General features: G+C 47.7%; 1 protein-coding gene across 1 annotated transcript in view; it reads left to right on the forward strand.

Annotated features, from left to right (window-relative positions):
- Positions 1-14111: 14111 nt before the first annotated feature.
- LOC142312486 (uncharacterized) overlaps positions 14112-22950 on the forward strand; it is a 43287-nt gene continuing 34448 nt past the window's right edge. Inside the window, exons 1-4 of the mRNA XM_075351431.1 lie at positions 14112-14229; positions 14313-14410; positions 14607-14697; positions 15064-15941. Of these exons, the coding sequence (XP_075207546.1) occupies positions 14145-14229; positions 14313-14410; positions 14607-14697; positions 15064-15941 (1152 nt within the window). The 5' untranslated portion in view covers positions 14112-14144. The remainder of the gene's footprint in view (positions 14230-14312; positions 14411-14606; positions 14698-15063; positions 15942-22950) is intronic.

The following is a 22950-nucleotide window of genomic DNA, read 5'->3' on the forward strand; positions in this document are numbered from 1 at the left end:
ATGCGGCTACCCCTCCGGAGACCTTGTACACACAACTCCACTCAGGAGACCTTGGAAACAGAAGACTCCACTCCTGACACCTCATACACACACGTCTCCACTCCTGACACCTCATACACACACGTCTCCACTCCTGAAACCTCATACACACACGTCTCCACTCCTGACACCTCATACACACACATCTCCACTCCTGACACCATACACACACGTCTCCACTCCTGACACCTCATACACACACGTCTCCACTCCTGACACCTCATACACACACGTCTCCACTCCTGACACCTCATACACACACGTCTCCACTCCTGACACCTCATACACACACGTCTCCACTCCTGACACCTCATACACACACGTCTCCACTCCTGACACCTCATACACACACGTCTCCACTCCTGACACCTCATACACACACGTCTCCACTCCTGACACCTCATACACACACGTCTCCACTCCTGACACCTCATATACACACACGTCTCCACTCCTGACACCTCGTGTACACACGTGTCTCCACTCCTGAAACCTCATACACACACGTTTCCACTCCTGACACCATACACACACGTCTCCACTCCTGACACCTCATACACACACGTCTCCACTCCTGACACCTCATACACACACGTCTCCACTCCTGACACCTCATACACACACGTCTCCACTCCTGACACCTCATACACACACGTTTCCACTCCTGACACCTCGTACACACATGTTTCCACTCCTGACACCTCGCGTACACACACGTCTCCACTCCTGACACCTCATACACACACGTCTCCACTCCTGACACCTCATACACACACGTCTCCACTCCTGACACCTCATACACACACGTCTCCACTCCTGACACCATACACACACGTCTCCACTCCTGACACCTCATACACACACGTCTCCACTCCTGACACCTCATACACACACGTCTCCACTCCTGACACCTCATACACACACGTCTCCACTCCTGACACCTCATACACACACGTTTCCACTCCTGACACCTCGTACACACACACGCACGTCTCCACTCCTGACACCTCGTGTACACACACGTCTCCACTCCTGACACCTCGTATACACACACGTCTCCACTCCTGACACCTCATATACACACACGTCTCCACTCCTGACACCTCATATACACACACGTCTCCACTCCTGACACCTCGTGTACACACGTGTCTCCACTCCTGAAACCTCATACACACACGTTTCCACTCCTGACACCTCGTACACACATATGTTTCCACTCCTGACACCTCGCGTACACACACGTCTCCACTCCTGACACCTCGGACACACACGTCTCCACTCCTGATACCTCATACACACACGTCTCCACTCCTGACACCTCGTGAACACACACGTCTCCACTCCTGACACCTCGTACACACACGGCTCCGTTCCTCACACACACGGCTCCGCTCCGTACACCTCGCACACACACGGCTCCGCTCCTGACACCTCGTACACACACACGTCTCCACTCCTGACACCTCGTACACACACACATCTCCACTCTTGACACCTCGTACACACACGGCTCCGTTCCGCACACACACGGCTCCGCTCCGTACACCTCGCACACACACGGCTCCGCTCCTGACACCTCGTACACACACACGTCTCCACTCCTGACACCTCGTACACACACACACGTCTCCACTCCTGACACCTCGTACACACACACACACACGTCTCCACTCCTGACACCTCGTACACACACGTCTCCACTCCTGACACCTTGTACACACGTCTCCACTCCTGACACCTCGTACACACACGTCTCCACTCCTGACACCTCGTGTACACACACGTCTCCATTCCTGACACCTCGTGCACACACGTCTCCGCTCTGTACACCTCGTGTACACACACGTCTCCACTCCTGACACCTCATACACACACGTCTCCACTCCTGACACCTCGTACACACACGTCTCCACTCCTGACACCTCGTGTACACACACGTCTCCATTCCTGACACCTCGTGCACACACGTCTCCGCTCTGTACACCTCGTGTACACACACGTCTCCACTCCTGACACCTCATACACACACGTCTCCACTCCTGACACCTCGTATACACACACGTCTCCATTCCTGACACCTTGTGTACACACACGTCTCTGCTCCGTACACCTCGTGTACACACACGGCTCCGCTCCGTATACACCTCATGTACACACACGGCTCTGCTCCGTACACCTCGTACACACTCGGCTCTACTACATCCACACTGTAAACCCCTCCTGACCCCACACATAAACTTCCCCTCATCCAGCACCATGACAACCAGCACAGCAGAGTCCTGCATACACTGAGGGGCTGATCATGTGACCCCTGACTCCTCCCCTCCATGTGACATCATCACAGGTCCTGTAAGCACAGAGCAGCCATATATCTAGTGTGCGGCTCTGCAGGTGGAGGTAGGTGCAGGGTATTATATATCTAGTGTGCGGCTCTGCAGGTGGAGGTAGGTGCAGGGTATTATATATCTGTGTGCGGCTCTGCAGGTGGAGGTAGGTGCAGGGTATTATATATCTAGTGTGCGGCTCTGCAGGTGGAGGTAGGTGCAGGGCATTATATATCTAGTGTGCGGCTCTGCAGGTGGAGGTAGGTGCAGGGTATTATATATCTAGTGTGCGGCTCTGCAGGAGGAGGTAGGTGCAGGGTATTATATATCTAGTGTGCGGCTCTGCAGGTGGAGGTAGGTGCAGGGTATTATATATCTAGTGTGCGGCTCTGCAGGTGGAGGTAGGTGCAGGGCATTATATATCTAGTGTGCGGCTCTGCAGGTGGAGGTAGGTGCAGGGTATTATATATCTAGTGTGCGGCTCTGCAGGTGGAGGTAGGTGCAGGGTATTATATATCTAGTGTGCGGCTCTGCAGGTGGAGGTAGGTGCAGGGTATTATATATCTAGTGTGTGGCTCTGCAGGTGGAGGTAGGTGCAGGGTATTATATATCTAGTGTGCGGCTCTGCAGGTGGAGGTAGGTGCAGGGTATTATATATCTAGTGTGCGGCTCTGCAGGTGGAGGTAGGTGCAGGGTATTATATATCTAGTGTGCGGCTCTGCAGGTGGAGGTAGGTGCAGGGTATTATATATCTAGTGTGCGGCTCTGCAGGTGGAGGTAGGTGCAGGGTATTATATATCTAGTGTGCGGCTCTGCAGGTGGAGGTAGGTGCAGGGTATTATATATCTAGTGTGCGGCTCTGCAGGTGGAGGTAGGTGCAGGGTATTATATATCTAGTGTGCGGCTCTGCAGGTGGAGGTAGGTGCAGGGTATTATATATCTAGTGTGCGGCTCTGCAGGTGGAGGTAGGTGCAGGGTATTATATATCTAGTGTGCGGCTCTGCAGGTGGAGGTAGGTGCAGGGTATTATATATCTAGTGTGCGGCTCTGCAGGTGGAGGTAGGTGCAGGGTATTATATATCTAGTGTGCGGCTCTGCAGGTGGAGGTAGGTGCAGGGTATTATATATCTAGTGTGCGGCTCTGCAGGTGGAGGTAGGTGCAGGGTATTATATATCTAGTGTGCGGCTCTGCAGGTGGAGGTAGGTGCAGGGTATTATATATCTAGTGTGCGGCTCTGCAGGTGGAGGTAGGTGCAGGGTATTATATATCTAGTGTGCGGCTCTGCAGGTGGAGGTAGGTGCAGGGTATTATATATCTAGTGTGCGGCTCTGCAGGTGGAGGTAGGTGCAGGGTATTATATATCTAGTGTGCGGCTCTGCAGGGGGAGGTAGGTGCAGGGTATTATATATCTAGTGTGCGGCTCTGCAGGTGGAGGTAGGTGCAGGGTATTATATATCTAGTGTGCGGCTCTGCAGGTGGAGGTAGGTGCAGGGTATTATATATCTAGTGTGCGGCTCTGCAGGTGGAGGTAGGTGCAGGGTATTATATATCTGGTGTGCGGCTCTGCAGGTGGAGGTAGGTGCAGGGTATTATATATCTAGTGTGCGGCTCTGCAGGTGGAGGTAGGTGCAGGGTATTATATATCTAGTGTGCGGCTCTGCAGGTGGAGGTAGGTGCAGGGTATTATATATCTGTGTGCGGCTCTGCAGGTGGAGGTAGGTGCAGGTTATTATATATCTAGTGTGCGGCTCTGCAGGTGGAGGTAGGTGCAGGGTATTATATATCTAGTGTGCGGCTCTGCAGGTGGAGGTATGTGCAGGGTATTATATATCTGTGTGCGGCTCTGCAGGTGGAGGTAGGTGCAGGGTATTATATATCTAGTGTGCGGCTCTGCAGGTGGAGGTAGGTGCAGGGTATTATATATCTAGTGTGCGGCTCTGCAGGTGGAGGTAGGTGCAGGGTATTATATATCTAGTGTGCGGCTCTGCAGGTGGAGGTAGGTGCAGGGTATTATATATCTAGTGTGCGGCTCTGCAGGTGGAGGTAGGTGCAGGGTATTATATATCTAGTGTGCGGCTCTGCAGGTGGAGGTAGGTGCAGGGTATTATATATCTGTGTGCGGCTCTGCAGGTGGAGGTAGGTGCAGGGTATTATATATCTAGTGTGCGGCTCTGCAGGTGGAGGTAGGTGCAGGTTATTATATATCTGTGTGTGGCTCTGCAGGTGGAGGTAGGTGCAGGTTATTATATATCTAGTGTGCGGCTCTGCAGGTGGAGGTAGGTGCAGGGTATTATATATCTAGTGTGAGGCTCTGCAGGAGGAGGTAGGTGCAGGTTATTATATATCTAGTGTGCGGCTCTGCAGGTGGAGGTAGGTGCAGGGTATTATATATCTGTGTGCGGCTCTGCAGGTGGAGGTAGGTGCAGGTTATTATATATCTAGTGTGCGGCTCTGCAGGTGGAGGTAGGTGCAGGGTATTATATATCTAGTGTGCGGCTCTGCAGGTGGAGGTAGGTGCAGGGTATTATATATCTAGTGTGCGGCTCTGCAGGTGGAGGTAGGTGCAGGGTATTATATATCTAGTGTGTGGCTCTGCAGGAGGAGGTAGGTGCAGGTTATTATATATCTAGTGTGCGGCTCTGCAGGTGGAGGTAGGTGCAGGGTATTATATATCTAGTGTGCGGCTCTGCAGGTGGAGGTAGGTGCAGGGTATTATATATCTGGTGTGCGGCTCTGCAGGTGGAGGTAGGTGCAGGGTATTATATATCTAGTGTGCGGCTCTGCAGGTGGAGGTAGGTGCAGGGTATTATATATCTAGTGTGCGGCTCTGCAGGTGGAGGTAGGTGCAGGGTATTATATATCTGTGTGCGGCTCTGCAGGTGGAGGTAGGTGCAGGTTATTATATATCTAGTGTGCGGCTCTGCAGGTGGAGGTAGGTGCAGGGTATTATATATCTAGTGTGCGGCTCTGCAGGTGGAGGTAGGTGCAGGGTATTATATATCTAGTGTGCGGCTCTGCAGGTGGAGGTAGGTGCAGGGTATTATATATCTAGTGTGCGGCTCTGCAGGTGGAGGTAGGTGCAGGGTATTATATATCTAGTGTGCGGCTCTGCAGGTGGAGGTAGGTGCAGGGTATTATATATCTAGTGTGCGGCTCTGCAGGTGGAGGTAGGTGCAGGGTATTATATATCTAGTGTGCGGCTCTGCAGGTGGAGGTAGGTGCAGGGTATTATATATCTAGTGTGCGGCTCTGCAGGTGGAGGTAGGTGCAGGGTATTATATATCTAGTGTGCGGCTCTGCAGGTGGAGGTAGGTGCAGGGTATTATATATCTAGTGTGCGGCTCTGCAGGTGGAGGTAGGTGCAGGGTATTATATATCTGGTGTGCGGCTCTGCAGGTGGAGGTAGGTGCAGGGTATTATATATCTAGTGTGCGGCTCTGCAGGTGGAGGTAGGTGCAGGGTATTATATATCTAGTGTGCGGCTCTGCAGGTGGAGGTAGGTGCAGGTTATTCTCTCTCAGGATTAGTCGTTATTCACACTTGTTTCCATATTACGTTACTTTCATACTCTGTGTTGTTTTCCTATGATTACTAGTGATGGTCGAGCACTGCCATGCTTGAGGGCTCAGAAGATCTTCTGGAAGAATTCTCTAGTTCCCCATTGACTTCCTTTGTTATGTCTCCTGAGCACACAATCGTGGTAGTGCGTGCTCAGCATCACAAATGATTCACACTGTGGTACAGTGAGCCTCACAATATGGCCGTACTGTCGTCTTCTCCTCAGAGGTCGGTCTCCTCGTTGTTCTGTCGTCGTCTCCTCTCGGAGCTCGGTCTCCTCGGTGTTCTGTCGTCGTCTCCTCTCGGAGCTCGGTCTCCTCGGTGTTCTGTCGTCGTCTCCTCTCAGAGCTCGGTCTCCTCGTTGTTCTGTCGTCGTCTCCTCTCAGAGCTCGGTCTCCTCGGTGTTCTGTCGTCGTCTCCTCTCAGCGCTCAGTCTACTCGTTGTTCTGTCGTTGTCTCCTCTCAGAGCTCGGTCTCCTCGGTGTTCTGTCGTCGTCTGCTCTTGGAGCTCGGTCTCCTCGGTGTTCTGTCCTCTCCTCAGAGCTCAGTCTCCTCGGTGTTCTGTCGTCGTCTCCTCAGAGCTCGGTCTCCTCGTTGTTCTGTCGTCGTCTCCTCTCGGAGCTCGGTCTCCTCGGTGTTCTGTCCTCTTCTCAGAGCTCGGTCTCCTCGTTGTTCTGTCGTCGTCTCCTCTCAGAGCTCGGTCTCCTCTTTGTTCTGTCGTCGTCTCCTCTCAGAGCTCGGTCTCCTCTTTGTTCTGTCGTCGTCTCCTCTCAGAGCTCGGTCTCCTCTGTGTTCTGTCGTCGTCTCCTCTCAGAGCTCGTTCTCCTCGGTGTTCTGTCGTCGTCTCCTCAGAGCTCGGTCTCCTTGTTGTTCTGTCGTCGTCTCCTCTCAGAGCTCGTTCTCCTTGTTGTTCTGTCGTCGTCTCCTGTCAGAGCTCGGTCTCCTTGTTGTCCTGTCGTCGTCTCCATTTAGAGCTCGGTCTCCTTGTTGTCCTGTCGTCGTCTCCTCAGAGCTCGGTCTCCTTGTTGTCCTGTCGTCGTCTCCTCAGAGCTCGGTCTACTCGTTGTCCTGTCATTGTCTCCTCTCAGAGCTCGGTCTCCTTGTTGTCCTATCGTCGTCTCCTCAGAGCTCGGTCTACTCGTTGTTCTGTCATCGTCTTCCTAGAGCTTGGTCTCTTCGTTGTCCTGTTGTCAGAGCTCGGTCTCCTCGTTGTCCTGTTGTCAGAGCTCTGTCTCCTTGTTGTTCTTTCTCTCACTTCGGCCACAATCACACATCGTTTTTGTATTTTCTCCTATGCTATAAATGCTCTGTGTTTTTCTATTGCTGGAAAACCTTATTCCTAACACTGATTCTCAGGGGACCCCACCCCAGAGAGCCCCAAAGTCCGCCAGCTAATTACCAGTCCAAAATAACAAGACGAGGGTGGTCACCATACACCGATGTACCACCAATCGGCAAAATGACCCAAGCAAAACAATTCTAGAAATACTAACCTTGCTATTCCCTCTAAAGATTAGCCATAGGGCAGGATCTTCTCTACTGGTGACACTGCGCAGTTGTGGTAACCCCCTCCCTCCTCCCCTAAACCTATATATATATATATATATATATATATATATATATATATATATATATATATATATATATATATATATATATATATATATATATATATATATATATATATATATATATATATATATATCTCTTTCCACCCCTTCTACCCACCTGCATTATACACCACCACTTTAAACTATTGACTCCAAAAAAGCCGGCTCTTCTCCCTGTAACCACATTAACCCTACGTTGCCCTGTAAAGCAGAGTCATGGGTCACTACACCCATGGCTCTGCTCTGGCTCCGTTCTCGCTGGTTTTACACGGTCAGCAAATGTGTTCCTGGTCAATCTGCACAGATCCTGCCACTACATGATAATTCTTGTACCTCCGGCTGCTACTCCCCATTTTGGTGTATTCAAGAAAGACTGATTTCTTCTTTTTCTGCAAACTACAAGAGACACAAATCAAGCCCAAGTTCCTTCAGCCCTCAGAACGCAGTTCGCACATCACCAGATTTGCGTTTCACTTTTTCAACCCTTCACTATTTCTAAAGTGGACCATCCTTAGAGTTGACGTTATGGCAAATTATTTTAAAGAAAAATTTGACCATATCCGACATGTAGTTGTTTCCCAATTCTTCAGTATCATTGTCCCGGGCAGTATATAACTGGAGAATGTCACTTTGGAGGCCGTTGACCGTGCCCTGGGTGCTTTTTAATGGGAAGTATTTACAGGGGAGATAAGATTAACCTGTGGGTTTCAGTTAATGTTGTGGCACTGCCGCTGCTGAAGTGTATGTATGTAAAGCGCTGTGGAATTTAATAGCGCTATATAAATGAATAAAATTATTATTAATTATTATTATTAAGTGGGTACTCCCAGGGCTGGTGGTAATGGCAGCTGTGGTGGTAGGCCCTCCACAGATAGGGTTGAGCCTGGGAGGTATGTGATGTAGTAATAATGGAGTCCACACCGGGGTTGTAATTAACAGTCTCTAATCACTCGTGGTCCCTTGGATGGCTGGTTTAGGTTCCTGTATTTCCAGTGCCAGTTGATGACTCGCTTGGTCTGTCCCCTGCACCCTCAGTGTGATTGGGTCCCCGTAGTGTGGAGCGTTTGGGGCCCAACTGTCCCTTTGCGGTAGCAGTCTCCTCCTTACGGCGGACAGTGTGGGCCCTGTAGGGCAGGTATGTGTCCGAACCCTGATCCTGATTTGCCAGGCCGTCTGAAACTGTCGCCTGACCTAGGTCCCTGTGCCCCATGCGTGCTCTAGTCCCAGCAGTAACCGTATGTACCTGCCCTGGTGACCACTCTCCTGTGCCCCCGGGTCACCGTTACACAACCCAGCTCTAGGCATGTCTTTACACTTCACTTCTACTTCAGACTGTCTGTAGACTGACTGCAGTCCCCTCCCACCAGGCTGTCTAGTTTCCTGGTCAGGCTCCGCCCTCTAGGTGGCCATCCCCTTGTCTGACTAGGCAGTGCCCCCTGGTATGAAGTGGTAACTAGGATTTGATGTGTTGGTGTTGCTGGCACTGGTGTTCCAGGTCCCAGGGGGTAGGTCCTGCATCCCTGTGAGGATGCAGTTCCTAGTAGTGTCTTGAGTAGCTCAGGGATGCTACATCATGACCCTTCTTCCCTCCCACACTTCACCAAGTTCATTTTCTGTTTTTAAACCCAGAAGAAAAGGTTACCAGGTTCCTCGCATCTTCTTGCCCTGCTACCTACAATACCTATTAATTCACATCTCCTTCAGTCCCTCTCCTTGGTTGTCACTACCTACCTATGAGAGAATGCAAGCCATTTTGTATTGTATAAAAACCATCTTAGTCTGATAATTGAATGGTGTCATAGGGCTCAGCTAACACTGATGGGCGGGGAAGTTTCACATTTCTACACACACCCCTGTGGCTCTTATTAATGTATAGTTACTTCTTTGTTTGGGATACTATATAAACTGGTCACATGATGTAATAAAGCAGAAACTTTCAGTACACCACAGAGCGTGTGTGCTGTATTGATTTCCCAAGCACTTGTAAAACAAATTTTATTAATTTGGAGTTTCAGTGGCATAGAAGGAGAGTATTTCACTCACACTACCTAACAAAAATATTTAACCTCTCTCTTTCTTTCAGCATCTTTCCCTATTCATTTAAACATGGCATCATAAACCTGTTACTAAAAAAAAAAAACCTCAACCAGAAGTGTGCTGCCAATTGCAGACCTGTCTCCAATCTCCCCTTTATATCTAAACTTCTGGAAAGTTTGTTCCACTCCTATCTAATCCGCTATCTCTCAGTTAATTCTTTTCTAGGCCCTTGCAATTCTGTCTCTACTCTTTAGGCCTCTGCCACATTCACGTGAAATTCACGCACGTGCCGAGAGACACGTATTTTTCCTGCGTGTTGCGTGCAGGTAAGTACGTGTCTCTGGTACGTGCGGGACACGTGTGTTCTACGTGTGCTATCCGCGATAGCACACGTAGAACCGGTAATTAACATACTCACCTGGTCCTTTCTGATGTCCGCGCTGCTGTCCGTGGTGCTGATCCTCGGTCTCCAGCCCTCCCGTCTCCCCGCTGCTGCTGCTGCCAGGCAGTGAAGTGAATATTCAATGAGAATAATGAGCGGCGGTCGGCAGCAAGAGGCAGCAGTGGCAGAGACAGGAGGGCTGGAGAAGGTGAGTTAATGTTTGTTTTTTTTTCACTGACATGTGTGTTTTCTCCGGCGCGTGTCACACGGGACCGCATCCACACTACACCCGTGTGGTACGGGTGCGGCCCGTGTGACACCCGTGCTGCGGGAGAAATCACTGACATGTCAGCGCTTTGAAAAACGCACACACGTACAAACGCACACGGACACACGTTCCGTGTGGTTTTACGTTTGTGTGCCTGCTACAATAGGGTAGCATTGGTTAACGTGTCTCCGTGCCGCCGGTACGTGTAAAAAATGACAAACACGTGCCGGCAGCACGGATGTGTGTCGCAGGCCTTACACTGTACTGAAACTGCTCTTACTGAAGTCTAATGACCTATTAACAGCTAAATCTAATGGTCGCCACACCCTGCTGATCCCCCAGGATCTCTCTGCAACAGTTGACACTGTGGACCACCAGCTTCTCCTCACTATGCTCCATTGGCCTCAAGGACATCCTCCTTTTTGGTTTTTCTTCTATCTCTCTGACTGCTGCTTAACCATATAGTTTGCCAACTATTCTTCCCTTCCTCTTACTTGTGGGGGTTCGTCAGGGTTCAGTACTAGGCCCCCTCTGCGTCTCTCTCTACCACCCTACTCATCTTGTACATTCTGCGAATAACCTAAGACTAACATACTCCATAATCTGAACCTCCCACTCCTGTCTCAAGGACTTCCTGCAAGCTATAATAATTATCTTGAATACACTACCTTAGACAATTTGATTAATTTGCAATACCCACACTTTTAAGCTGGCCTTATTTTTTAGGATTACATTGGAAGGTTTATTATGGTGTATTTGGATGATATTATGATCATCTCACCTGATTTAGATTCTCATTATGGACATATCCGATCTGTGCTACAAAGGCTTAGGGAAAATGTCTTATTTGCCAAGTTAGAAAAATGTACATGAAATTACTTTTCTGGGGTTCATGGTGTCTGCGGGTGGTTTTAAATTGGACCCTGGGAAGGTACAAGCTATTATTGATTGGGTTCAACCTAGCGACCGCGAGGCTCTACAATGTTTTTTGGGTTTCACCAATTACTATAGAAAATGTATTAAGGGATTTTCCCAGCTTGTTAAACCTCTGACTGATCTTACACATAAGGGTGCGGATCTGAGGGTTTTGGTTGCCTGAAGCAGTTGAGGCCTTTCTTAAGTTGAAGGAATGTTTTACATCTGCACCGGTCCTTATTCAGCCAGACCTCACAAGGCCATTCATTGTGGAGGTAGATGCATCTGAGATTGGGGAGAGGGCTGTGTTGTCTCAAGGCCCTGAAACTTTAACCAACTTGCAACCATGTGTTGTTTTTTTTCTTCAAAAAAATTCTTGCCTGCAGAGAAAAATTATGATGTTGTTAATCGTTAGTTTCTTCCCGTTAAACTTGCGTTTGAAGAATGGAGGCATTTTTTGGAAAGTGTAAAAACGTAGCTTATATTGAATTCTGCCAAACAATTGACCCTAGACAGACCAGATGGTCATTATTTTCCTCGAGATGCAATTTTTCCATTACATTCTGCCCAGGGTCTAAGAACGTGAAGGCTGATGCTTTATACCGCATTCTGGATTATGTATTCCCTCCAGAACCTTCATTCTTCCTCAGGTTGTTGTAGTGGCCATGGTGTCCTCGGAATTGGAAGCAGAAATCCGTGATGCCCAGTCGTTGGCTCCTTCCACTTCTCCTGAGTCCAAGTTATTTGTTCTTGTACACCTGAGGTTGCACTTGTTACAGGAATTTCTCGACTCTATGCTTTCACCCTGGGGTCATTGCTACTCAGAGGGCTATTAGCAGACTCATCTGGTGGGCTTCTATGCATAATGATATTAAGAACTTCATATGTACTTGTGAAATTTACCCGTAAGGTAGTGACTAGTGAGTCGCCCACCACGGTGCTGCAGTCTTCAACTTCGGGAAGCTGCGGGGACTTCTCATTAGGGATCCACCTCTGGCAACAGGTATGTGGGGTTAACTTTTAATAGGAGTCGTGACTCCACTCTCGGTTTTGCGGTCAGGATGAGGGGTGACCGCCACTGCAGTTTAATGACCGTCTGGGGCTGATGGTGTCTGCAGTTTGGTGTTATGGCCTCCCGAGACTGAGGCTAGCCCCAGGGGCTCGGCTGTATGTGCGTAGTACCACAGGTCTCAGAAGAACTCACACACAGTCCAGAAATGTCTTGCAGGGTTTTTACTCACGTTCAGTTGGTTAGTTGTGAGGCAACCCGGGCGATACTGAGATAGACTGCAGGGAGAACCAGGTATCCTTTCGGCTGGAATAAGGGTGACTGTAAGCTCACCTTCCTAGCCCTTCTTGATTGGGATGACCCCCAACTTGAAGTATTGCGGGAATCATCCAGGGAAGTCGCATCTGCTCTTTCTCCCCTTTCTGGCCCGTTTGCTGGCAGCGTGGACCAAGTTAAGATGGCTTCTTGCCCTGTCTCACTTATGGGCCCCCTCGTTGCTGCTGATGCTGTGGACTCTGTATTGGTTGGTGAGGCACATCCAGCACCCTCACCAGCAGGTTTAGCAGACCGAGTAAGTGGATTTCTGCTCTAGGGACCTGTTTCCCCGTGCGGGCCTGGTCTACCAGGAGTCTCCGTACTCAATCATCTCGCTCCTTCCTGAGGTGTCTTTCAGGCTGACTGTGTGGCAACCGAGCTCCCCCGCCAACAGCCACTACACGTGCAGGGTCTGACTAGTGACACCGCGCACGTCCTCCTTCTGCGACTGCACACTGTGCTTCCTCACTTCAGACTGATTCACTACTGCCTCCCCTCTGTGCCTGTCACTGCAACCTAGCAACCAGCTTCTCCACCCACCACTAGCTGAGATGTGGAGGCCACGAACCCATCCTGGGTCTGCCCAGGGGTCCCCTCTATTGTGTGTGTGTGTGTGTGTGTGTGTGTGTGTGTGTGTGTGTGTGTGTGTGTGAACTATCCACTATGTGTCTGTGTGTCCACACCCTATTCAGCCTTTGGGATTACCTGTTTGTACTCACCCAGCATGGGTGCAGTACTCAGTGGCGCCTGACCAGGTCAGGGGAACCACACTAGATGGTCAGACCATAAAGTACAAACACTTTTACCTTTCGTATTTTCTCTATTTCCTCATAGATTATAAGCTTGTGTGCAGGGCAGGCGCTGCTCCAGTTAATTACCACCATTTCAAGCATGCCCCAAAGACATATTTCTTTAAACTGCCATATCACCTCTCCTCACTAATCTAACTGTCTACTGTTCTCTCTTTCTTGCACTCGGTAATACCTTGTACAGATACTGGCTAATGAACTGGTTCCTATAATGTTATTTCAATGCCCCTTTTTATTATACTGATCTTGTTGTAAAGTACGTTCTGAATTTTAAAGTGCTGCGGAATATGTTTCCCCTATAAAAATAAAAATTATTATAAGCTTTAATTTTTCTTTCCCTTTAGGCTTCTATAATAACCTGTCAAGGATGGATATGGACAGGGACAAGATGGCGGAGAGGATCTTACACCTCACCCTAGAGATCCTCTTCCGGCTTACTGGAGAGGTGAGAGATTCTGATGACGTCACATTACATCATTCTTATCTATGGGAATAACAGATGGACAGAACTGGAGAGGTGAGGACTCTGGAAATGTCTGGAGTGAGATTTATTATTGTGTCTCTCCATAACCAGGATTACACAGTAGTGAAGAAGACCTCTAGTGAGCGCTGTCAGGCCCCTGTGTCTGAGGGATGGGGAAGACCCCTGAGCCCAATCACGGGGCCTCCACCTCACCCCCCGATACATGAGGACATCAATGACCAGAAGATCCTAGAACTCACCTACAAGATGATTGAGCTGCTGACTGGAGAGGTGACACTGCTAGGAATGCTGGGACATTATACAGTAACGCTATGAAGGGATCGGGGGTGACGGTATCATTGTATGTGTCAGGTTCCTATAAGGTGTCAGGACGTCACCGTCTATTTCTCCATGGAGGAGTGGGAGTATTTAGAAGGACACAAAGATCTGTACAAGGACGTCATGATGGAGGTTCCCCAGCCCCTCACATCACCAGGTAATAGACAGGACTAAATACACACGGCCTATAATTATCTGTATGTAAGGAATGAATTCAGTCCCTGTATGTGTCTCCTCCAGGTCTATCCAGTAAGAGGACAACACCAGAGAGATGTCCCCGTCCTCTTCTCCAACAGGACTGTAAAGAAGAAGACCCCGATGTTCCTCAGGATCATCAGGTAGATGGAGAGAAGGTGCCATGAAATCTCCCTATGATGTGTAGACGGCTGTGAAGGTCTTGTGCTCAGTCTTGTTTTATCCTCCAGTATTATATGTGTTATACTTGTGTAATGAGAGCGGTGGAGATGGCAGGATTAGAGCTGATCATAGATGGGACTTCTCCATCTGTCTGTGACTTTTACAGTTTTGTTTCAGGGTGAAGATTTGACTCTTATTAATACTAAAGGGACATATGTGGGGGGTGATGAGTGGTGTCAAGTGGAGATTCCTATAGATGACAGCGCAGGTGAGTAGTAACTACTAAATGCAGAAAAGTCATAGATTCTTCTCATTCGGAATATATTTGAGTTGGAGAGAATAAATTTGCATGTCCCAGTCCATCAGCCTTAAAATTGGTCAGTGGGTGCTGAAATGGAGTGGAAGAATTGCCTTTTACTTGATGGGACCCACGGCTGATCAAAAAAGTATTACTGATGCCATCAGGTAAGAGGCAGTTCTCCTGCTCCTTTCCAGCAGCCAATCAAATCACTGTCTTAGTTAATACTCAAATTTTCCTGCGTGTCTTGAAGTTTGTTTGGACCTTTTTAGACATTAATGACATAAAATATAATTATTTTCTGGTGATAATAAAAAATATCTGTTTTATTCTTAGGAGATGACTGTACAAGGAGCTCTGAAGGACATCCGCTACATTACCAATCATATGATTGCGGTATCACACAAAATACATGTGACAAACATGCCATATTTAGAAATCTAGCTCTTGACAGAAGAGATCTATCATCTCATCCTTTTAGACAGATGCTGTCTTCTGATTCATCACAGACTATTAAGAAAAATAAATCTTACAAAAGACTTGTTATAAATCAAAGAGCTCACACAGGGATGAAGACATATTTCTGTTCAGAATGTGGAAAATATTTTCACCAGAAATCAAATCTTATGAAACATATGAAAACTCACACAGGGGAGAAGCCATTTTGTTGTCTTGCATGTGGGAAATGCTTTAGCGAGAAATCGGATCTTTTTAGACATCAGAGAATTCACACCGGGGAGAAGCCGTATTGTTGTTCAGAATGTGGAAAATGTTTTAACCAGAAATCTGGTCTTGATCGACATCAAAGCATTCACACAGGAGCAAAGCCGTATGCATGTTCAGAATGTGGGAAATGTTACGCTGCCAAATCAAACCTTGTTAGACATGTGAAAACTCACATAGAAGAAAATATATTCTCGTGTTCAGAGTGTGGGAAATGTTTTAATCAAAAATCAAATCTCATTAAACATGAAAAAAGTCACACAGAGAAGAAGCCATATTTATGTTCCGAATGTGGGAAATGTTTCAGCCGGAAATCAAATCTTATTAAACATAAGAAAATTCACACTGGGGAGAAACCATATTCCTGTGAAGACTGTGGGAAATGTTTTAGCGAGAAATCCGTTCTTTTTAGACATCAGAGAATTCACACAGGTGCAAAGCCGTACTCATGTTCAGAATGTGGAAAATGTTTTAACCAGAAATCATCTCTTGTTAAACATCAAAATACTCACACAAGAGCAAGGCTATATTCATGGCCATGCCCTTAAAACAGCCAGTCATCTCAAACAAAATAAACAAAATTTACCATATGTCTACTTTAAGTCTGTAATTTTTTTCTGCCTTATGTATTGTTTTATTTTAGGATGTTGGAAAATGTAAAGGTTTTGTCGTGCGGTGTTCAGAGTTGCACTCATTGGATGTCATGGCAGCTTCAAACTCTGTTCACAACGCAGATTCTGACAAACAGCCTGGGATCACTTAGTTGCACAGCCTGTCTTGGACGCCGGCTGGTTCTGGCTTCACTGCTCTCCACTACACCAGGAGTTAATCCCTGCTGACTTGTGATATTCTGCTGGGAGCTCAGGCTGCTGATCACCACCAGCTGCACTCACTCTTTATAAGGCTCTGGATACTGGAGCTTTGCTTTCTTGTTCCTGTGGTTATCCTGTCATGGTGATCTACAAGTTGCGGTTCTGCGTGGTGTGCGAGTCCTCCAGTTGTGCGTTTATTTCCTACCCCTTTTGATTTTCTCCCCAGTTCACATACTGTCTCTCTTTCGTGTTTAAGTGCTAGTTTTCGTTTACCCTCTGTCTGTGCTTATATCTGGGGTTTTGGTTACTGGATTTAATGCCTGCTCCCAGAATGGGGGGGGGAGTAGTAGCAGGGCTCTGAAAGGAGATGGGGTCATGCTGGGGGCTCAAACCTGGCTACCATATATCTTCGAGATAAGGGACAGTGCAGTGGCCTCAGTCTTAGGATCAGTCTAGTAGCCCCTGTTCCATCTGTACATGCCCCATGACAGATTAGCAGCAATTTTTTTTATATGTTAATGAGAATTTACAAAACCTATTTCTTTCGGGACAATTTCACTTCTGAAGGGACTTTTAGGAGCTTATATATTATGTAAAAAAGGTAATTTACTAACTTTGGACTCGCTTCTGGCGACAAGATTGAAAGAATTCTGCCTTCCAAATGGATCTGTAGTGTGGCAAAGTTAGCCTATTTGTACTTGATTGAAGAAGCTCTTTGGGGCTATTATGGAAACTTTTCCTTGCCTCTATAATGGCTTCATAGCGAACTTAGAAGAGATGGCTCTCATCATATGGGGCAGAGGGTTGTCTAGAGTCCCGTGTCAGACCCACAACACACATCCGTTTTTTTGTACGTGTGCGGTACGTATATGCACGTACCGGAGACACGGAGACCCATGTTATTCAATGGTAGATGGCACACACACGTAAAATCACACGGAACGTGTGTCCGTGTGGTAAGTACGTGTGTGCGCTTTTCTACACGGACGACATGTCCGTTTTTGGCCGGCAGCACGCAGGCACGGACCCGCTTTAGTCTATGGGTCCGTGCCTGCACGGACCGCACACGGAGTATGTCCGTGTTCAGCACGTATCGTCCGTATCTGTTTTTAATCACAAAATCTGAAACACTTGTTACCAATCTATCAGGTCAATTGATGGCAAACAAAAACACCAGTATCTCATGATGAATGATTAACAACGTTAATTGGGTAAGAATGCGGGCCTTTAAAAACGGACAGCACACGTACGTATTTTATGTCAATACGGACATTACACACGCATACACGGCTCGCATACGCCATCACACGGATGCCATACGTACCGGAGAAACGCCCCTAAAAATCGGAACACGGACCCGAAAAACGGACCGTGAGACACGGACGTTTTTTTTGCGGAAGTGTGTTTTAGGCCTCAAGGAAAGAATCTTATTTGAAAGGACTTGGATGTTGCAATGGCGTCTCTAGGCTTTTCCGCTTGAGTAAAAGAAGGTTTGGGAATTTTGCGAGCACATATTTCACATATTTTAAATCCTTGTAGAAATATATTGATCTAATTGGGAAGGAGCCACCTTTTCAGGAATGCCTTATTTTGAAATTATTCTTCCTCAAAACTAGCACTTTTTTTGGTTGAGTAATGAGATTTCACTTCATGGGTCATGGGTTTCATATCATATCATTTCTGTATGCAAGGTGTCGATTCGTATTGAATTGATGATGCCCTACAATTTTTAATTCACTTTTTTTCTCTATCTCGTTCCGTTTTCAAGTTAAAAATGCTAACTCTGTTGTTTTCCACCAGGTGGCGCAATAGGTTGTTTCATTGCGTAGTGCATGGCTACTTTACTATACCTAGACACCACTTCTATGCCTATAGCTGCCGCCGTTCTCAAGTTAATGGCAGTGGACAGGATATGGGTGGACACACTGTATACAAGCTACAATAGACAGACTGGTACAGAGGGAAGAGGACCCTGCCCTTGCAGGCTTATATTTTATAGGATATTGAGGAGGAGACAGTAGGTGGGGCGGAGTGGAGGAGGCAGCTCCAAAGATGATGAGGTGGCAGCTCCAGTGGTGGTGAGGCGGGTGGGGTCATTGGAGACTATAGGCATTGTTGAGGCAGCGAATTCCAGAAGACGGAATACTCGGGAGAAGTCTTGGAGGTGGTTGGATGAGGAGCGAATGAGTGGGAAGGAGATCTTGGGAGGACCGGAGATTACGTGTTGGAGTGTAGTGGGAGATTAGTTCAGAGATATACGGAGGAGACAGATTATGGATAGCTTTGTAGGTCTGTGTTAGTAGTTTGAATTGGATACGGTAGAGGATTAGGAGCCAGTGAAGTTATTTGCAGAGGGAAGAAGTGGGTGCTGGTAAGGAGTTAGGTGGATCAGTCGGGCAGCAGAGTTACTGGAGAGGTGTGAGAGTGTTATCAGAGGGGGCCACAGAGGAGGATGTTGCAGTAATCAATGCGGTAGATTATGAGTACATGCAGTAGCATTTTCCTAAATTGAGAATTGAGCAAAGGACGGATTCTGGAAATATTTTTTAGTTGAAAACGGCATTCTTTAATCTGAGATAAGAGCAGAGTTGAGATCAGCTGCGCCGCTGTTCGCTGCTCCTTAGTATGCACAAACTTGTCTGATAAGTGAGTGCTGGTTTCCCCAATTGTACCATGTGACTATTAAGGCTAGCCAACCCCGTACCTTTTGCTATCATGCAGGACTGTTGTGTCTTGATCTCCTGCTGCTTATGAGTCAGTGGTGTGGCTGCGGATAGTTAAAGTAGAAGTCCCTGTTATGAAGCGAAGCTTCGCTCTGTTCCTTTTACGATCCAGGGGCTGAGGCGTGGAGATCTTTCTGTGGACTCGCTGGACCACGGGGTGACTGGTGGCATCACATTACTGCCTCTTCTTCTCTTTATGGCCAGGATGTCCTTTACCAGCAAAACATCCTCGGCTCCAACTGGGGAAGGAATAGTACCTGTGTCTTCAAAGAAACTGCCAAAAAGCACTGGCTTCAACAAGGAGACATGAAAGGAGTTGTGGATTTGCAAGGAGGAAGGCAACTTCAAACAGTAGCAAACCTCATTGATCTGTCAGAGAACCTCGAAAGGACCTATGTAGCAAGTTTGAAAGAGGGAACTTTTAGATGGATGTACCCAGAAGACAGCCATACCTTATCTCCAGGAAGAAATGGCGGAGAATCCAGGCCTTTCTTGTCCACATACTCCTTGGTTTGGACCAATGTCTTCTCTAAGGAGGACCTGGTCTTAGACCAGATTAGGGAGAAATTCTTGGCCCTGGGACTCAGCCACAAGGTAGCTGGAAGCAAGAAGCAGTGGAGTCGGAATTAAAGGATGCTGTCCATAAACGATAGGAGAGTTAGAGGAAGCTTTCCAGACGTGATTATTGTAGTAGAACTCGGCCTATGGTAGTAGCAGAACCCAGTCACTGTGGTGTCCATTCACAAAGTGTCGTAAATAGTTGGTGAGGACTTGATTAACTCGCTCAACTGGCCATTAGATTGAGGATGATAGGCCGAGGAGAAGTCAAGAGTGACATCCAACTGTTTGCAAAGGGACCGACAGAACCAGGACACGAATTGAACCCCTCAGTCTGAGACGATATGGAGTGGAAGGCCATGCAGGCGAAGGACATGATGTATGAAAAGTTCTGCAAGTTTAGGAGATGCAGGAAGACCAGACAGAGGAATAAAATGTCTCATCTTCGAGAATCGGTCAACCACCACCCTGATTACCGTACAACCAGACGATCTTGGCAAATCCGTGATGAAGTCCATAGCGATGTGCTGCCACGGAGGTTACTGAATCGGGAGGGGGAGAAGACGACCAGCCGGATGTATCTTGGGTGCCTTGTTGCGTGCACATGAGGGACAGGTTGCAACAAAGTCCAGAACATCCTGGCGCATGGTGGGCCACCAGTAGTGTAGAGAAACCAACTGTAAGGACTTCTTTAGACCGGCATGACCAGCCAGCTTAGAAGCATGACCTCTACGTAAGATACGTCTGCTGCCTTTCTCAATCACAAGAGTCTTAATAGTAGGAAGCTGGGAGAGACTAACCAGAGCCACCATGATCATCCGAGATGGTTCAATGATGTATTGGGGCTCCTCCTCACGGTCATTGGAAAGGAAAGACCTGGATAACGCATCAGCCTTTACATGCTTCTCTGCAGGACGAAAGTGAAGAGAAACATTGAACCGGGCAAAAAATAAGGACCAACAGGCCGGGAGAGGGTTTAATCTCTGAGAAGACTGGAGATACAACAGATTTTTATGGTCCATATAGATGATGACTGGATAAACTGCACCCTCAATCAGATAACCCCACTCCTATTAAGCTAATTTAATAGCTAGTAACTCTCGGTCTCCAATCGAGTAGTTATGTTTGCAGGGAGAAAACGGTTTAGAAAATAATCCACAAATCACCATCTTACCCATCTGCAGTTTTAGAGTGAGGACTGCACAGGCTCTGGAAGAAAAAGCGTCCACCTTTAGAAAAAAAACTGTTTATTGACCATTGGTCTGTGAAGAGCAGGAGCGGTTGAGAAGGCTTGTTTGAGAGCAATGAAAGATGACTCAGCCTCAGGAGGCCAAACCTTAGGTTTGGTACCTTTTACTGGTCAGAGCGGTGAGAGCTCTTACTATAGAAGTGTGGAATGAATTGCCAATTATAGTTGGCGAATCACGGAAACTGCTGAATGGCCTTAATTCCCACCAGACTGGGCCACTTAAGCACAGCCGAGACCTTCTCCATATCCACCTCAACACCTGTATCAGAGATAATGTAACCTAGAAAGGGTAAGGACCTCCATTCAAACAGACATTTCTCAAACTTTGCGTACAGACGGTTCTCCCTTAATCTCTGAAGAACGAGACGAACATTCCTCCTGTATGCTGGCAGACTGGGAGAAAACACCATACTGTCATCTAAGTATACCACCACACAACTATAGAGCAGGTCACGAAAGATGTCATTGACGAATTCCTGAAAAACAGCTGGTGCATTGCTTCACCCGAAGGGCATCACCCAATATTCATAATGACCATCTCACGTGCTGAAGGCGGTGTTCCACTTATCCCCCGATTGTATCCTAACGAGGTTGTACGCCCAACGGAGATCCAACTTTGTGAAAATCTGGGACCCTTAAAGTCGATCAAGCAATTTAGTTATTAAGGGAAGTGGGTATTTATTTTTTACTATAAGGTTGAGACCATGGTAATCGATGCAAGAGCAAAGCGACCCATCCTTTTTGATGAAGAAGAATCTGGCACCTGCTGGAGAGGATGACTTCTGGATCAACCCTCAAGCTAAATTCTCCATGATATAATCGGATGTAGCCCGAGTCTCTGTGGGAAAAAGAGGATAAATGCTACCTCGAGACGGCGTAGATTCCGGAAATAGGTCAATGGGACTATCGCAAGGCCTGTTAGGAGGCAGAGTATTTGCTTCCTTTTTGTCAAAGACATCCGCAAAGAACCAGTAGGCCGCAAGTAACCCGGGTAGAGCTGCCTGATGTCGTGGAATGGATCAGGGACGTACTGACTTGAGGCAATGATTGTGACAAGCCTGACCACAACGAAGGACATCACCAGTTCACCAGTCCAGGAAAGGTTTGTGAAGGCGTAACCATGGAAGGCTGAGTAAGAATGGAGGTGACAGATTGGGTAGTACATAGAAGACTTTCTCTCTAAGTGCTCCGATCTGAAGCTCCACCTCCCCTATGACACCTAGGATGGAATCCTTCAGAGGCCTTCCGTCCACAGAAGTGATGCGTCAGGGTTGTTGCAGAGGAGTGATAGAAATCCTGAACTGCTTGGCCACAGCAATTTGGATGAAGTTTCCTCCTGACCCGGAATCCAGATAGGCCATATCAGAGAATCGGATTTTGCCGAAGTACTGTACACCTGAATTGACACAGATAAAGGGAGAGAGAAATCATTCTCACATAGGGAAGCCTCCCTTACCTGGGCGAACGAGTTTTCCGATTTCCTGGAGCTGCTGTGTCGACGGAGAGAAGTTTATCCTACAACCTGCTATGGATGCCTAGCGGAACTATCCAGAGACCGATTCTCCTCTTCCTTGGCATGGTCAAACTACATGGGTTCACTCACAGAAGCGGGAGTGGTACCTTGTGGTGTGCGTGCTCTAGGAGAAAAAGATGCAGAATGAGGAAAGTGTCTCTCTCGAGAATCCTTTCCCTAGAGCGCTCCTGGAGCCGCAGGTCAATCCATGTAGCGAGAGTTAAAAAGTCATCCAGCGTCTTGGGTAGGTCTTCTCTGACTGCTAATTTGTCCTTGATCCTTGAGGATAATCCTCGCCGAAAGACGCCGACCAGAGGCTCATTGGACCATTGAAGCTCAGGTGCGGAATTGGATGGCGTACTGACCAATTGAGAGAGTGCAATGTTGCAGGTTGAACAGAGACTCCATGGCGGATGTAGAGTGACCTGGTTCATCAAAAATCTTGCGAAAGGTGTCAAAGAACTCCTGCAGATTAGACATGATGGGATCGTTCCGCTCCATAAGAGGATTGAACCAGAATAAAGCCTCTCTTTCCAGTTGAGTGGCTAGGAAAGCCACCTTGGCCATGTCAGTGGGATAATGCAGAGGCAAAAAGGAAAATGCAGTAGACAGTGGTTAAGGAATCCCCTGCACAATTTGGGATCT

The sequence above is a fragment of the Anomaloglossus baeobatrachus genome, chromosome 5, assembly GCF_048569485.1.
Source record: "Anomaloglossus baeobatrachus isolate aAnoBae1 chromosome 5, aAnoBae1.hap1, whole genome shotgun sequence".
NCBI lineage: Eukaryota > Metazoa > Chordata > Amphibia > Anura > Aromobatidae > Anomaloglossus > Anomaloglossus baeobatrachus.